At 37.8% G+C, this 17,583-nt stretch overlaps 1 protein-coding gene across 1 annotated transcript in view; it reads right to left on the minus strand.

The window, feature by feature from the left end:
* Window positions 1-17,583, minus strand: part of LOC136857321 (kinesin-like protein Klp61F) — a 191,024-nt gene that overhangs the window by 48,343 nt on the left and 125,098 nt on the right. The window contains exons 6-7 of the mRNA XM_068230098.1: window positions 12,438-12,867; window positions 10,759-10,941 (exon numbers count right to left, since the gene is read on the minus strand). Coding sequence (XP_068086199.1) covers window positions 10,759-10,941; window positions 12,438-12,867 — 613 coding nt within the window. The remainder of the gene's footprint in view (window positions 1-10,758; window positions 10,942-12,437; window positions 12,868-17,583) is intronic.

Here is a 17,583-nt window from a genome sequence, read left to right on the forward strand (position 1 = left end):
CATTAAGCATGATATGGAAATCCTCAATATTATGAATAAAGGACCCCTCCTTAACTCATTGCGGACCGTGGACGGTGTAAGACGTTTAAGTTTGCTCCTATGCTGCGGGCCGTGGATGGCGTAAGACGTTTAATGTTCCGCGCGAAGCAATGCTGTTTATATTCGTCATCTATGCATTCTTATACCTTAGTCAGCGTTACTGGTTGTAGCAGGAAGTTGGTTGACCTTTTTGAGATAACCCTCGCGTCGAGTGGGCTCATGTTTATCTTAGCTGTTTTAGCGGGAATATCTCAGCACTTCCTCGCGCGTCAAGACGGCACTTGAGGTTCCAATGCAGTGCGTGTCGTTCTTGCTGAGTGTAGTATATAATGGCTTATAAAACAAAATTTCTTAGGGAAGATTAATTATTAGATATTGTTCACAATGATTCTGGTGATGAACTTATTCCTGAAATACTCAGATAGTGAAAGTGAGAGTGAGGAGGAAATTCCGATTCCCGAATCCGATAGGCCTATAGAGAAAAGTGAAATGCCTGATGCATATCATCCTAGTTATTGTCCACCCGTTCCACCATTTACAGAGAATTCAGCTATAAACGTTAAAATAGAAAATAAGGATATTTTGAGTTATGTGAGTATTTTCATGAATGACGAATTTTATCAGTATGTGTGTGAGCTGACCAATCTATACGCGAGTCAAGTGATAAGTGCGGTGTCCTGGCCTTTCACACAGAAATCAATCATGCAATCGTGGAAACAGTCCAAAATCCTGATATAAAAATGTACTGGACCGAAGACCCTGTTTTTCACACTCCGATATTTTTTAATACAATGTTCCGAACACGCTACCTTCATATTCTTTCATTTCGTCACTTCGGTGACAGTAATCATTATGCCGAAAATACAGCTAGGCTGTATAAAATTAGATGTATTTTGAAACCTGTGGCACCAGATATCACACCCTAAATATTTACTAGAGGTAAGCACGAAGTATCATGTTTCTAACATTTATAGTTTAGGAGTAATTGTAAATTGTGTTAAGTGATGCACGTCAAGAGGGCCGGGCATGAAAATGGCTGGTCCAGGCATTCACGTGTCCCGCTCAGAAGCAGGTACTGAACGTGTTAACATAGAGAACTGCTCGATACATTTGGACCAGTATTTTAATCCAAATTACAATCTTAATGACATTTCCGAAATACCAAATATTCTATTAGACCTGCTCATTCACATACTCAGAAACTTAAAATCAAATAGTCAAGGTCTGATTTTTCTTTCTATTTACAGTACTTAGGCAATCTTCTGTATTCCTGTATTCCTCAGCCCCGCCTTGATAACTTACCCCTCCCCCCACTGTTCTCTTTCTGCTTCCCCTCCTTCATCTATCCTCTCTTTCTCCCCACACCTCATTCACAATACTTCGTTTGAACCTCACCCACTCTACTCCTCATTCGCGCTTCATTTCCAGCTTCGCTCAGCTTGTTATAACGCAAAGTAATTCCCATATGGCATGTCTCATTTACGTATATTTTTCCCCCTAACTTAACTTGTTCTATCTTAGCTGTCATTTATTCAGTGTCAACTGTACGGTCCGCATTGAACTGCGAAATCCAACCTCCACGTGCGAACATCATGATTCACATCCATGTGTATTGAATTTATGAACATCTTGAGAAGACAGCGTGACATTGGCTCAGTTGATCTTTGAATCGAAAGCAGCATCTTTAAAGAGCCAGCCCTATATTGATATCCTAGACCAGTAATTTAAGAATCTCTTTCTTAAACAACTTTTTTAATGCTGTACGGCGCACTCGATTTTTTATGAATATCATAGAGCTATTTTTTAATGTAGTGCACGGCAGCTCCCGCTTTTCCTGTTATTTATCGAATTCCCCGACATTTCCCGGTTACCCAGGTCTTCCATACGGGTGGACACCCTGCACAAGCCATTTGTGGCATGGCTATATTCAGTTTACCAGTTTCTTGAAGAATGGAAATCTTCAAAAACTGTTATGAACTGTGTTTCTAGTACAATCCAAGGCAACTTCATCAATTAATTAATTAAAATTGTAAAATGGCATGTCAGGGCAAAAAAATCTGTTGTTGGATCAGTGCGCTGATTGAGTGTTCTCCCCAGGACCTATTTAATGGGCCTTTTTACAGACCACCTGGCTAACATAACCTAGATATGTGCTAGTTACATAATATTAATACATATTTGAGTCATTGGGTACTCCAAATAAAAAAGGTAATACTGTAAAACCGTTCATTTAAATGATAAATCTTCATTATTGTCAGCATAACTGCATCAATTACATCAGAGTTTAAATGCTTAATTTGACTACCATGTAGTGTCGTGCACAAGCAGTGTCTGGATCAGTGTGGAATCGCATGCGGGAACGATTCCGCACGAAGTCGCGAACTCGTTGGCATTTCCCCACGTGTGTGTGGCGGCAGTAGGATAATACCCACAATATCGTCTGCCTGCCGCACGAGGTGACAAAAGGGGGCTCCAGGGGGTCTTCACTTGGGAGCATAGGATTGTGACCACGAGGCGCTTAGCCAAGTTCTGGCATAGCTTCCATTTACTTGTGTCAGGCTCCTCACTTTCATCTATCCTATCCGACTTCACTTGGTCAACTCTTTGATTTTAGACCCCAGTGGTATTAGGTCACCAGGCCTATGGAGTCATTTTCACACCATGAGCCCAGCGGAAAAGGTTTCTACATTTGTTCTCTCGTGTTTTTCACAACTTTTAACACATTCACGCCCGTATCCGAGTTAATGCCTACAGCGCGTGACCATGCTGTAGACTGTATCCGAGTTAGCCCAGATAAGCACAACCTTGAATTGGAGCCATTCCTACACAGCTGGGATCTATTTTGGTCAGTCACAAATATGTGCGAGAGAGATGCACTTTTTGTTTCTGAAGGTAGCCCAGCGCTGGCCCAACTAGCTGCGTAGTTGGTCTGTGAATGCACAAGCGTGTGTATAATCGCGTTCTGAAGTGTAACCATGGTGTGTAGGGACAATATAAATGATGAAAGTGGTGCAAATTAACGAAGCATAGTTTTTCAGCTCCTTGAAAATCATCTTGGCCCAAGGTATACAGTCTATATGGACAATAATTACAATAGCGTTGGACTCATGAAACAATTACGGGAACAGAGAGCTGCCATATGTGGAACAATATGGTCAAATTGGGGTGTACCAAAAGATCTAAAGGAACACCAGGGAATTCTCAAACGGGGGGAAATGACTTTCAGGAGGGACGAGGATGTATTGCTTGTTTCTTGGAGGGACAAAAAGTTATTACTATGGTACCTACCATCCATTCAGCAGAAATGGTCGAAACAAACAAATCTGGAAAAATGCAAATGAAACCCGAGTCTGTGGCCAACTATAATCAACACATGCATGGTGTTGATACTGCAGACTGGTACTTGGCACTATCCTTTCATGAGGAAAACTATAAAGTGGCCAAAAAAGGTTTTTTAAACTTATTTACAGTACTGCTCCTTTTTTAACGCATTTCAGCTCTTCCAGAACTCAAATCCTCAAAAAATCTAAAACATTTCTGAATTTCATGCAGACAATAGTTAGGAACTTGCTCCAGGAAAAAAGTGAACCCGACATACAAGTACAGTCACCTCTCTCCAACATCTCAGTTCGATCTACATCATCTCCAAGTTAACGTCTCGAGATTTTGCCGCTACAAAGGGCACCGGCCAAGGATCCCCAATTTAGGATAGATGGGAAGAGAAAAGAGCATATTCTCTTGAAGTTTCCACCATCAAACAAAGTCAAGTTCCCCTCAAGAAGGTGCAAAGTGTGCTTCAAAAATCAAATTATTAGTGAAACATGCTATTTTTGTGGAAAGTGTGGTGTTCCCATTCATAAAGAAAGTGTGACATAACCTACCACACCCTACAGAGATACTAGAGGACTTCATTAAGGAGTGTGGAAAATTTTGTTTCCATATCTTGTTTAGTTTAGAACTTATTGTGAAGAGAATCCGTTGTTGTTTGCTCAGCCACTAACAGCTGGAATAGCTGGGCCTACCCTTCAAACAGCCAGCTCAGATGATGGGCGTGAATGTGTTAATACTTTGCACAGTTTTCACTGTACCTGCCGATACAACATAAAATGCCCTTATATCACATTAAAAGGCCAATTAATATTAGTGTTGACAAGGTGGATTTTCATATTCATGGGTAGAAAAAAAAAAATAGCAATAATTCAGTAGCCAGCCCCCTTTTTGTCAGGAGCCAGCACATTTTCCCCCCACATAAACATTATGAAAACCAAAGGATAAGCTAGAATAAAGCTACATATTGTTTTTAAAATGTGTCCTTAAGTAGTCTAGTTTATCAACTCATAAGAATGGAATAGAAACAATTTATATTTTAAGAGATATAACCCAAACAGTCACTAGTCGCCTTCAAGGCCAGAGTCCTTTGAAATTACACTACATGTGCTTGTTCGATTTCCCACCAAAATACCAACGATCAATATATTTTGTTGCATCAAAGTCTTTCATAGATGGCCAATTCAAAGATATGAGAACACAGAAGTTCTTCGCAGCAAGTGTGGTTCGCTGTTTGTGTTTAAAAATATTCATTGTGCTAAATCCTCGCTCACATCATGAGGTCAATACAGGAATTGTTGCCACTATACTGAGGAGCTTTCCTAAAATCAGAAATCATCCTTTCACAGTCTGCCATTTTTTCAAGTAGATCATTCAGTGGAAGAACTTTTTCTGACTGCTTTGAACTCTTACCACTCTTTCAGTATGTCTTTTACATTTTTCTTAATTTGAAGGTGTTCTGAAAAATGAGTGGTAAGAAGCTGTATTTCACTGTTGCCATGATTTTCCAACTGTTTTCCTGATGGCCAGGAATATGTGTAAAAAAAACAAGAGTGGCATTTTGAATATGCTGGTCTTGAAGAAATGTGTCTCAGAAAGTTCATCCCACTTTCTTAAATATGTTCTTTGTCGCTTGTGCAATTTCTATCCGACACACCTAATAACTGTATTCCACTGAAAGCTTCTGAAGGTGTTGTAGTGGAAACAAACTTTTCTTCCAATGGGGTCTTTGTGTTCTGAAGTTTCTGCAATGAATTAATTGCATTATTTACATGCACTTGTATCCCTGAAATACAAGTTGAAGTCTTCTGGATATACTCAGCCATACAAGAAGTGACTTATGATGACAAATTTGAAGTCTTTGATCTTCTTTAGAAGAACGTTAGCGGTGATTGCTTCTTCACCTTTCCTTTTAGAAATATTCTCTAAATGCACCACTAGGCATTCCCAGTCTTTGACAACTGCATCACAGCATTTTCATCTGTTTGCTACCCATTTAACTTGGTGTTAGTACTGCAATTTAGATTCACATTCCAGCAACTCCAAACATTTTCTTCAGTTCGCGAAGGCATTTTGGGGAATGTCGGTAAAACATACAGACATGCTAATTTTCGAAAGTAAATGTCGGGAGATATTTCTTTTTGGCATATCTCTACATGTTACGATGTCACTGATGACGTAAGTTTGAAGAATATTTAACACATTATACACATTATGTAATTTCTCTTATTAATTCATTTAGTATTTATAAATACTGAAATACTGCATGTATGTGAGCATTAGAATACAGTGTAATTGCCTTAGGCCTCTTCATAAATTTCTGAACTAAATTTACACTCAAATCAAAGGCCTTGTTGAACGGATTTTAAGGTGTTTTTTTTTTTTCTTCCACAATTCCTTTTAGGAAAGCTTTGTTATGGAGTTTTCGTCCTAGTAAATATCAACAACAAAAAAAGTCTCGCAGTCGGCATTGCTATGTGGAAATGATGAAATAAAATACCTAACGTTAGAGATTCTGCCATACTAAGCACACCACCAGTTGATTGCATCAGTCTTGCCAGCGACCATTGAACATCAATTCTTGCCATCTACTTAGAGAACGAGGAAAACCTGCGATTTTCAAAAAAATACAAGAACACTAAATCTGTTCTGTGAGTCAGAAGATAAGTCTCTAATCAGGAGGGAGGAAGGACTAAAAATACGGTGTTTCCCAATTAAATCTGGGGAGTTGGCACGTCTTCTTATATAGATTCCTGAGTGTAGAATCTATTTCATCAATGATTTTAAGTTTCACATTTTTCAGCGAGGGTAGAATGGAGAGTTGATGTACAACAGAATGCACATTTACCAAGTTCTCAATTTTTCAGATATTTTTGTTACCAAACCATTACGAACAAATATCATACAGTTCAAATACCTATTCGTTTTGTACCCGTGAAGAGTTCTTGAAGCCCTAACTGAAGCAGTTCTGTTGCTGGAGCTTCCATTAGCCATTCCTTGTTGCATCCTTCAATGAAAATACGAAGATATTGTCTCCTTCACCTTATTTTCTTTAAAAAACCGAATGTACAGTATGAGCTCCTCATCAGATTTATATGTTGATCCAGCGAGTATAATACTGACATAGGAACTTCCCTTAATTTCACCTATCAAATCTTCAAAGATCTGAGGCAATGTTTGAAATAAATTCTCTGCATTGTTTATCATTCACATACTTCTCTGAATCAGTAACATTTCAAAATTAGTGTAGGGCCTCTTATTTTTTTTGCAGTATGATAAGATGCTAAGAACAATGCATTTATATGCTGTAACATTAGCATCCATTTTCTGAGTAAAAGGTGCACATTCAGGATTTTTCTTGAAACTTCAGCCTCCTGAAACTTTGAGTGAGGATAGGATTAATGTGTTTTTTGAAGTTCCAAGTTTAAATAGCCTTAAAAATCCAGTTACAACTTTAGAATTTTGGTTGGAAATACCAGGAAGGTTACTGCACAATTCACACTTCAATTCTTCCTTCACAGTGCACCCACGGTAGTAATTCAAGCCACGATTGCCGAAATTACCATTTGCTGATAACTGAAATTTTGATGTATTTTAAATGTTTGACTTATGATTGTCTTTAACACCATAAATTACACACTGGTGTTACCTTGGACCGGACTTTATCATTCAGACAACATCTTTTGAACTTGTCGAAGAAACTGAAAACCCGAAACAATATTATTCAGAAGCTAACTGGTACTACTTGGGGATCTACTGCAAACATCCTACGCTCTTCAGCCTCAGCACTGGTTTTCTCTGCTGCTGACTACTGTGCTCCAGTGTAGATTAATAGTCCATATACAAAGTATAATGACCCACAATTGAATACCAGCATGCGTCATATCTGGCACCATCAGATCAACTCCAGTTCACTGGCTCCCACTGTTGTCAGGAATAATGTTACCTGACTTACGAAGATCCAGAGCTCTTGTTCGAGAGTACAACAAGATCTGCAAGAATCCTCTGCTACCTGTTCTAAATGACATACCAGCTCTTAGTCTCAAAAGACTGAAATCACGACATCCACCCTTTTGTGATGCTGCTCTGAAGACGTCCACCAACTTCAATGCTTTGGAGGAGTGGAAAAGCCGCTGGAATAACTCTCCCGACGTGCCCCTGCATACATAACATCTTCAGAGGGGAAAATATTATAAATGGATCCCAACTGCCACGTGCGACTCGGTCCAGACTGAACAGGATCAGGACAGGTCATGGAAGGTGCAGGGATTCTCTCTACAAGTGGAACTTTGTACCATCTCCAGAATGTGACTGTGGAGCCCCTCGCCAGACTATTCCCCACATTGTAAGCGAGTGTCAACTACGGGCTTATCCAGGTAGTTTGGAAGACTTCCTATCTCCAACAGTGGAAGCACTACAGTGGATTGATAAGCTGGACATTCAGATATAAGAGATAACACTAATGCCTGAAGTGAATCAATGTTTTTTGTTATTGTGTATATATTGTATATTATGTATATAATTTCCTTGCCATACGCTAATAATAATATTAATAATAACACACTGGTCATTGTCGTCATGAACTCTGCAAACAGCACATCCATGAAGTGTGTTCTCACATTCACTCGCTTCTGTATCACATTGTGTTACCTTTAAGGACCTATTTATGAGAAGAAATCTGAGAGATTACACTGTTTCTTTTACTCGCATCAGTCAATTTGTGCGGCTTTGTTAGTTTTATTTTGCCAATATGTTCTAAAGTATAACACAGAAACGTAAAACATATAATAGACTACAATAAATCATCAGCATTAAATGTGTCAGTGGGCTTCGATGTCTGATGCAACGTTGCCAATTTTGCAAAACTGCAAAGGAATAAAAAAGACCGCATTTCTAAAGTGCAAACCGCTTAATACAAAGATGGTGTAATTAAATTAAAACAGTAAATAATGTTCAGTGAATATATAAGAACTGATAAACACGTCATTCCGTATGTTTTAAATGCAAAGAATTAACTCCACGGGAATTTATCAGCAGTGCTTTGGCGGTAATAGTTTAGGAACAACTAGTCACTACTGTTCTAGCACCTGACATTCAGGAGATGTCATCGGCTAAATTCCTGCATCATCGTCGTGGCAGGATACAGTGGAACCACTATCTCCAATATCACATTGGAGGCTACATTTTATTTACAGCTATCGAAATGTCGAGATACAGAAAATACTGTTTTGAGCATGAATAGCACCCAACTGAATCATGTGTCTATAAGCTTATACTGAATACATTTTTTAAACCGTTTTTAAAAATATACAAACTGACTATTTTACGGCTTCCTTTATAATTATAGCCCTTTTTATAGTAACATTTTTTAGAAGACAGGATAAAGTACATACAGTAGTGTAATGAGAAACATCTTGGTAAACACTTTAGAAAAAACCTGTTAAGTCTCTACTATTTGTTACTGTTAAACTTTCCTCCCTTCATGTTAATACCACGCAGCCAAGATTCATAAATGGAGCTTGTCACCCGCGACTTTGGGGATTGCTTTCGTACGTGACCGGTAATTAATTCACATTATAATAACAGTAAGTTATTTATTAAATTGACCACCTAATCAATATAATAAGTCATTGTCTTGGATGATTTACATTGATCTATTAACTAAAAATGGTACATGTTTCACCTAGTATGGAGGCATCATCAGCCATTATCTTAACCTCGGAATAAAAATAAGCACTTGATTAACATATAATAAGATGATATTAATTTTTAAAAGTCTTGAAGAGACAAACTATAATTAACTTTAAAAATAACAATGTTGGTTTAAAAAAATTATTACAATGCGAAGAGATTTTTTTTTAACCAACATTGTTATTTTTAATGTTAATTTTAGTTTTAGTCTCTTCAAGACCTTTCTAAATTAATTTCATCTTATTATATGTTCATCAAGTGCTTATTTTTATTCCGAGGTTAAGATAATGGCTGATGATGCCTTCATACTAGGCGAAACATGTACCATTTTAAAAGTTAATAGATCAATGCAAATCATTTAAGACAATGACTTATTGTAGTGATTAGGTGGTCAATTTAATAAATAACTTACTGTTATTCTAATCAAATATCATCAATATGGATCAAAAATGATATTTATTACATATAATAAATTAATTCGCACGCGAGAAACAGCAAGGCTTTGCCTATTTTCCAATCATTAGAAGTTTTAGTTTAAACATTTCTTACTTTTTAACTGTTCCTCACAAACCACGAATGGTGTACTGCACAGTTAATGTTGTACAAAATTCAAGTTGGAGTATTTTTTCCTTCAAGGGAGAAAAGGTTTACTTCCAGAAATCGAGAAATTTGTGAAACCAAATTTCGAGTAATAGATAAAATACACGTGAACAATAGGACAAATGGTCGTGAATAAGTTACTTCGAGATACAAAAAATTCTAGTAACGGAGGTTCAAGATTTTCGACTGGATATAGCCACACCCTCCCTCTGCTTGAGCTTTTCAGAACTAAGGATTTTCACTTTCCCAAGCTCAGTGTATTGTGAAGAGAATTATAGACTCAGTGATAAAATTGAATGCTCACAATGCTACTGCATGCCCAGTTTATAATCCGCTCTAATGCTACTTCCTACACATGCATTATGTAAATATTCAGGTGCCCGGTATTTTTCGACCCGAGTTCATATTTAAATTACCTTTTAATGTGAAATATTGTTTGTCAATACAGATCAGTTTACTACTGACCACTATGGGTAAGATTATCAATTACATTGCCCTCATATTGGAAAAAATCGTATCTAGCTTTTCCATATCCCTGTTGGATAAATTTTACTTGTATATTCAGTAGTATGTTTTGTTGCTTCACAAGTTCTTATTGCCTGTCTCCTGCAGAAACGTCTTAACAAGGTGTAACTATATAGGAAACTTACCCTAAAAGAATCTTCAGTTGAAAACAGGTAAATAAGCCATAAATGAACTATTTTTTTCACCCACCCATGCTCCTGACAAATCTGGGTATCAGAAATAAGATATAGTCTGAGGAGAACTGGAATTGATGAAAAGAGAGGCCACCTATATTAACATGTACATTTTGTCCATGTCCTATTTGCATTTCTCCCTCTTCTAATGCTGACCTGTCATTCTGTTTGTCTTGTAATGTGTTCCTTTTAACATCCTTTCTACATACAACTTGTTTGTTTCCATTACCTCTTGAGAAGTTACTACATAATCACATTAAAACAATCCACATTAGAATGTGGTTTCATTAGACATGATTTATCTTCTTTTAATGGAAGCAGCCCACTGCAGGAAAATAATATTTTCCAGGTAAATAATATTTTCCAGGTAAATAATAATTCTACTACCATTAAAAGCACTTACCTCTTTCTCCTCTAAGCATTCTCTTAGAGTTTTAACACTGCTCAGAAGTGTGGCCATCTCATTTTTCTGAGTTTCTATTTGTCTCAGCATATCATAATAGTTTTCTTCAGCCACATAAATACCATTTCGTTCTCTGCTTGCAATTAAATCTTTTCTCAGCCTTTCAATCTCTTCTGTGTATTCCTGTAAGCAAATATAAAATGTTGTGCAATATCCACATTATTATGACTTATCTAATTCAGAATCATCTAAAACACAGCACTACAATGATACCAACAACAATGCTTGCCCTATCCTACCATTTATATCTTCAGTTTTGTTTAATGTCTGAATCAATTCTAGAGTCTGCAATTGGAAGATGTTGAACAAGGTGATCCCATCTCTCCAGATATTCTCATCTATCCTGAAATGGGCATTTCAAAGCTGAAATGGCAAAGACTTTGACAACCAGAGATTGGAAAAGAACTTTGCACTGTTTGCTAATGATTTTGAAGAACTCTAATCATTAGTTAAAGACCCTGTCTCAATGTCAGGCTATGAGCCTGAACATTAGTCTTTCCAAAACCAAGGTGAAGTTCAATAAATATGGTCAACTTCATAGGTAATGAGGCAAATCAAAAACCCACTGCTAGAAAGACTAAAGAAGACATGTAGCTTGCCTCTTTGTAAATCTGAAGGGAGATGCAAAATTCTGAACCTTTGCTTTCAAGGCATACTAGGCTGGCATGAATTTGGTAGGCAGTCTGCAATCTTCAGATTAAACATGCTTGTAAATGAGAAAAGAGCTTTCGATCAGTGCATTCTCCGTGTTTTGTGGTAGTTGTGAAACCTGGAGACTAAATTCACTTACGAAAGGAAAACTCAACATAGCCCGAAGAGATAGCGAGAGGCTAATTATGGTTTTACATGGAAAGATAGGAAGTACACAGATGATGTCAGATCAGTCACAATGGTTAATGACGTCCAGCAGAGAACAGCTACTTTGAAATGGTAATGAATCTGTCGTGACAGACAAGAGATGGACAAAACTAATACTACAGTGCCAAGATCCAGAACCCAAGGGACGTACGAGATAAACATGTTCGGAAGATCACTAGTGTTAACTGGCAGAGAACTGTCCAAAATCATTCCACCCGGAGAATACTACTTCGGCTTATGAATTAAGAGGCCACAAAAGGTTTTTTTCTCTATATGTTTAACATCACACCAACACATTGAAGGTTTTGGGAGATGGAAGAGAAAGGAATAGGACTGGGAAGGCAGCAGCTGTGGCTTAAGGTACAGCCCCAGCATGTGCCTAATCTGAAAATGACCTCACAAAAAGTTCACGATAATGCTTAAAGAAACAATGTTATTTTTAAATGTCCTGAAATTATGACTGTAACAATGAGCCCTCTCCCAAAGTCGCACGACAAAGTGAACTTCTGCAATTTTGAGTTGCTGCAGAATTATAAAAGGTTTTTAATAACACAAGACCACTAACCACAAAGCATGTAATGATTAAACTGTCATCTGTTAGTTTCTGGATGTCATAGTTAAAGAGAGAGAAAATACACTCCTAGGTATTTTAAGAGAGAGAGTAGTCATTAAGTTTTTATATTTATATATTTCTTGAATGTAACAAAAATATACTGTACTAAAAATTTAGCATATCACTACCAATGAGTAATGAAAGTTACCTTGATCAAAGCTTTCTTGGCCATTTTCTGGTTAATTTCGGGCTTATTCTGGATATTCTTTGCTCTATGCGCATATTCCAGAGTGCTCAGGGTTTCTTCCATATTGGAGAAATGCGGAGAAACAGTAGCTATGATTGACGTCTTTGTCCGGCCACCAAGCGACTCTTGCAGTAACCTGGTGAGTTTCGATTCTCTATATGGAACATGGGGGGCTCGTTCCACCAGAGATGTAATCACACGGCCTAATGTTAAAAGGGATTGATTAATGTTGCCAGCTTCGCGGGCTCTCTTCTCTGTGGCCCCCGATCGCCCGATGTTCTCGCTTCCCGCTAGATCCACAAGGTTCAATTTACCCAATTTTATTAGCTCATCGCCTTCCACAGAGTTCTCCTTAATATGGACCGTGATGGTGAAGACTGTGTGTGACCGGCTGAAAAAATAAAATATTTTCAGAAATGTACTGATTACAAAATTTTGAAATAAGAAATATCTTAAACAGAAACACACATTTATTAAAAATGGGATAGTGACACATGCAACACTTAAGTATGAAAATAGCCTCTACCCTACAATTCTAATGTGGATTGTCAGTAATAAAAAAAATGAAAAAAAATTATATCAGTTTTAAGTTTTAGTTTATTTACAACCATCATACGATCAATACTTTCTTATATGGGGTACATACTACACAGAATTAGATTGTCCGTTTTTTTCTTTAACACAAAAAGGACTTGAAATGCAAAAATTTGTTTCAAAGCATTTCCAATAAAATTACAGAGAAAATGTCCATTCAAGGCGATAGTCTGCTGGGAGTACCCGATGAGTCGGAAAATCTCAATTCACTACACTGGCGGCGGAAAGAACTATCTGACGTGGAGGCAATATATCCTCCAAGCCAGAGAAGAAACCACATCCTTGCTGCTAATTTCGAATAAAATTAATTTAGATTTAATGAAAGTGAAGAGGAAGAAGGTTTTCCTAAGAAATGGCTCTTTTCAGGGTTGAATTTTGAGTTGTTTAGTGAATTGTGGTACTATAACTTGGAATAGGGCTAAATTATAATTCCAGACCAGTTCATACTACTCTTACTACTACTACTACTACTACTACTACTACTACCTGAGCCTCTGACGTAAGTGCGCACACTGCTCATTCAAAACAGCGCGTCAGAGTAGGTATCGAATAGCTGGCATACTATGATGAACCAGTGTGTTACGTACCAGCAGTATCAGAAAATGTATGAACCAGAGGATTGGCATGCTGAAGAAAAAGTTATGAAACTCCTCAGCTATTTCCCGCCAATATTCAGTTAGGCTGTTATACTCAGTACGCAGCAGTAATCCCATCTATCGGAGTTGAATGTCAGCATAAGAGATAAAGAACATTACAACAAACAACGGTCAGTGTAATGTTATTGTTGACCTATGTTACGCACTTTCGATACTGTAGGCCTTCACATTATTGTCTTCCGGTTCTGAAATACCACTCTTATCATGTTCGGTACGGTAAAACTGAATAAAACATAATGATCGGAAATTATATTCTCCATAACTTTTGCTATGTAGTGTGATAGTACATATATCACACCCCCGAATTATATGTAGAAGTTAGAGATATTATTGTCAGTATTCGATTTTTTATTATTATTATTATTATTATTATTATTATTATTATTATTATTATTATCATTATTTCATTTGTATATTTTGCCATTTATATTGATAAGCTGGAAGATATCCACATATGTAGCTATGAGTAATTTGTTTTGCAGGAGTGGGAAAACATTGCTTTAATAACTCTAGTAATTTGGTTGAGTCATGTGGATACCCCAGTGTTTGTTGTGATGTACTTGTGTCGGGATATTCAATGAGTCGTGTATATATCCCAGCCTGATGAGATGAGCTTGTTGTTGTATTAGGAAAGTTTGGTGACTCATGGAATATACCCCAGAGTTTGTTTATCTCTTGGGAGCAAGGTCTTGACAAGAGGTTCACTCATGATTGGCTGGCAAGCACCAATCCAGACGTATCATCTGAGAGAAGGGGGATGTTGATGTCTATAAAGGTTGATCATACGGCAGTAACCGGGTTGATTGTAAAGGAACGAGAAGGAAGATAACTACAACCAGTGACACTGTATAAGAGAACTACAACTGACGCACTGTACGGGAAGGAAGTAGTGCTGATACACGGTACTGGAGTGACACGGCTGCAATGGACTGGACTTCAAACGTTCGTGGAGCGTAGTCTTATGTTCGTGGAAAGTGGCTGATTGTGGAGAGTGCTTGCGCATTAAGTATTGTAGCACTTGTGGCGGCCTAGCATTATATGTTGGTGAAAGCTATCTCAGACTTTCCATAATTTATGTTGAGGATCGACAGACGTGTGTATATATCTTTACAACAAGTGTTAAAATATGTGAACACAGTAGTACAAGGTACAGAATCTGTGTGATGTGATAACTGCCGATTATGAGAATCGGTAAGTCGAATTGATATAGAGACAGTGAAGGGTATTTATCTTCATACATGTACATTGTTCATCGGACTATCTACAAATGGTAGCTTAGTTCTCGTTTTAGTTTTCCCACGATTTTCATTATTGTTGTTGTTGTAAATATGGAGTCTTCCAGCAATATTTTATGTGTGTATTATTGTATGATGTTGTATGTTGATGAGGTGCTCATGCACGGCATTTGTTAAGAATATAGTTAGCTATTTTAGAATCAGTGTTATTGATGAACCTAGGTGCAGTTCCTACCTAATTAGTCATTTTCAGGAGGTTAGGTAAGGCCTGCAGCAGATGTACCAGTACGCAGCATTATGTACACGCCCTGGGATATACAGTTTATCATGCTCTTATCTCAATTCGAGGGATCCATTCTGGTGAACTCTGGCGCCCATACTACGGACATTTCGGTTAATTATGCTTATTAATTTTATTAAGTTTTTGAGTCATTTTATTTATATTTTATTCATGATTTTATTTAGTATTATCATCAGAAGGTTACAGTAGTACTTTTCCATAGGACCAAGAACATAGGTATTCAAAAATGAAATTTTAGATGCCTCCTCCTAAATTACCATTTCACCCAGGGTGAATAACATTGTTTATAGCTTGAACTGTAGTTTCACATTCCCCAATTCTATATACCGATTTTCATTAAATTGTGTTTACCCATTTTGTCGGGGCTCGGTGTTGATATGGACTAGGCAACAAAAATCCAAATTCATGAATCTGTGTTATCATAGCCGGTACGGTAAAAATGCATAAGACGTAAATGATCAGAAATTTAATTCTATATAACTTTAGTTATGTAGTATTAATCGATATGATCACTAATAATATAAATATTTGAGAATTTAATTTTAGGCCTTCCCCTAAACTACCATTTCACTCAGCGTGAACAAAATAATTTATATCCTAGATTGCAGCGGCTCACCCCCCGACTCTACATACCGATTTTTATTAAATTATCTTCAGCGGTTTTCACGTGATGCATGTACATACATACATACATACAGACAGACAGACAGACATTACGGAAAAGTAAAAACTGCATTTTCTTGTTACTGTGGACAAGATCGATACAGAAATACCGTTCTTTTCAAATTCTGAGCAATGTACAGACAAAACCCTTATTTTATATATATAAATGGACATATGAAAAATCACTGCACCATGTTTCAGTTTCTCTAAGGAATTGTCACAAAATTAACCAATTGAACACCTTTTCTTAGTCAGTTGTGCACATTGCAACAATCTAACATTTTCAGCAATTCTTTAGGCAAATTAAAACACTCTAAACACATTTAGCACACACAACTTCTACTTTTCGTGCATATTTTTCGCCCACTGCTTTGAGGCACTTGCTGCAGGCATCGCTAGATTTGTTGCCTTTACACGTACCAACTTCGCTTTTCTTCCGCTTTTTAGATGGACACGGTCCCACAGCCTCCTCTTGCGGTTGTTGCCTTTGCTTGTCCCGCCTTGTTAGTTCACTTGCCAGCTCGAGGATGAACTTCTTCCGCTTCATCTTCCTACCCGTTACTTGCTTGTAAATGACCTAAGCATTGATAGCTGTTAGGTCAAGAATATTGTAAAAGACATGCATTGGCCACCTCCTACATGCATATTTGGTAGACCACTCGGGCTAGTTTGTCATAAATTGGGTAAATCTGCACCTGGTTTTGCTGGGAAGTAATAGTTCATCGACTGTAATATTTTCACTTGGGCGGTAACAGTGAAGACAATTTTCCACGAGTTTCTCCCGGATTTCAGAGACAAGAGCGAACCTGTTAGCTGGCAGGCGCTCAGTTCAGGTTGATTTCTCGTCGAAACGGAAGAATCTGAGAGGCTCTCAAAATCTATCTCTTGACACTGTGTTGTGAATTGCTGTCCACAAGAACGCAACCATAGTTTAGACACAGACACACCTTTCGAACACAGGACACCGCGTATATATATGAGGGCAATCATAGCCTCCAACTCGTCGAGCTACACGGTGCAGTCTGTTAAGTTTTCTCTCAGCGTTTGATTATGTGTTGCTTGATTAGACGAAGCATCGATTCATCAAAGAGGAGACGAAAGGCACTGATGGCAGAGTCATAAACTCGGTGGTAAGAATATGTTGTGGGACCTCCCTGCTCCCTCTGGACGTTCACTGAAGCCGCTTTCAATTCAAATCAAATTCAAATCCAAACCCTCCCACTCGGTTCCATCTCGGGCAACCACCTTCACTGTTGAAACACCTAACTGAGACACTTGGGGCGAGTTCTGAGATAGATTAGCATTTTGAACTTCTCCTGCAGATAATTCATCCTCTGTCTTGTTGTGATCTTCGTCCTCACTTGTCTCTCTTGTCTCAAGCAAAAAATCATCATCTGAATTGGATCGTTCACCTTCAGACTCAACATCTGAATTTTCTAGCATACGAGACACCTCGTCAGCAGAAAGACAATCGTAGCACGACATGCCTGTAGGAAGAACACTTTCTAAACGTTAAGGTGAATACAATAATCCCGCTAATCGGAACGCTCATCTTACAGTAATAACGTTTTTTGTTTAACGTCCCACTAACTACTCTTTTACGGTTTTCGGAGACACCGAGGTGCCGGAATTTTGTCCCACAGGAGTTCTTTTACGCG

This window comes from Anabrus simplex, chromosome 1 (assembly GCF_040414725.1).
Source record: "Anabrus simplex isolate iqAnaSimp1 chromosome 1, ASM4041472v1, whole genome shotgun sequence".
Taxonomy (NCBI): domain Eukaryota; kingdom Metazoa; phylum Arthropoda; class Insecta; order Orthoptera; family Tettigoniidae; genus Anabrus; species Anabrus simplex.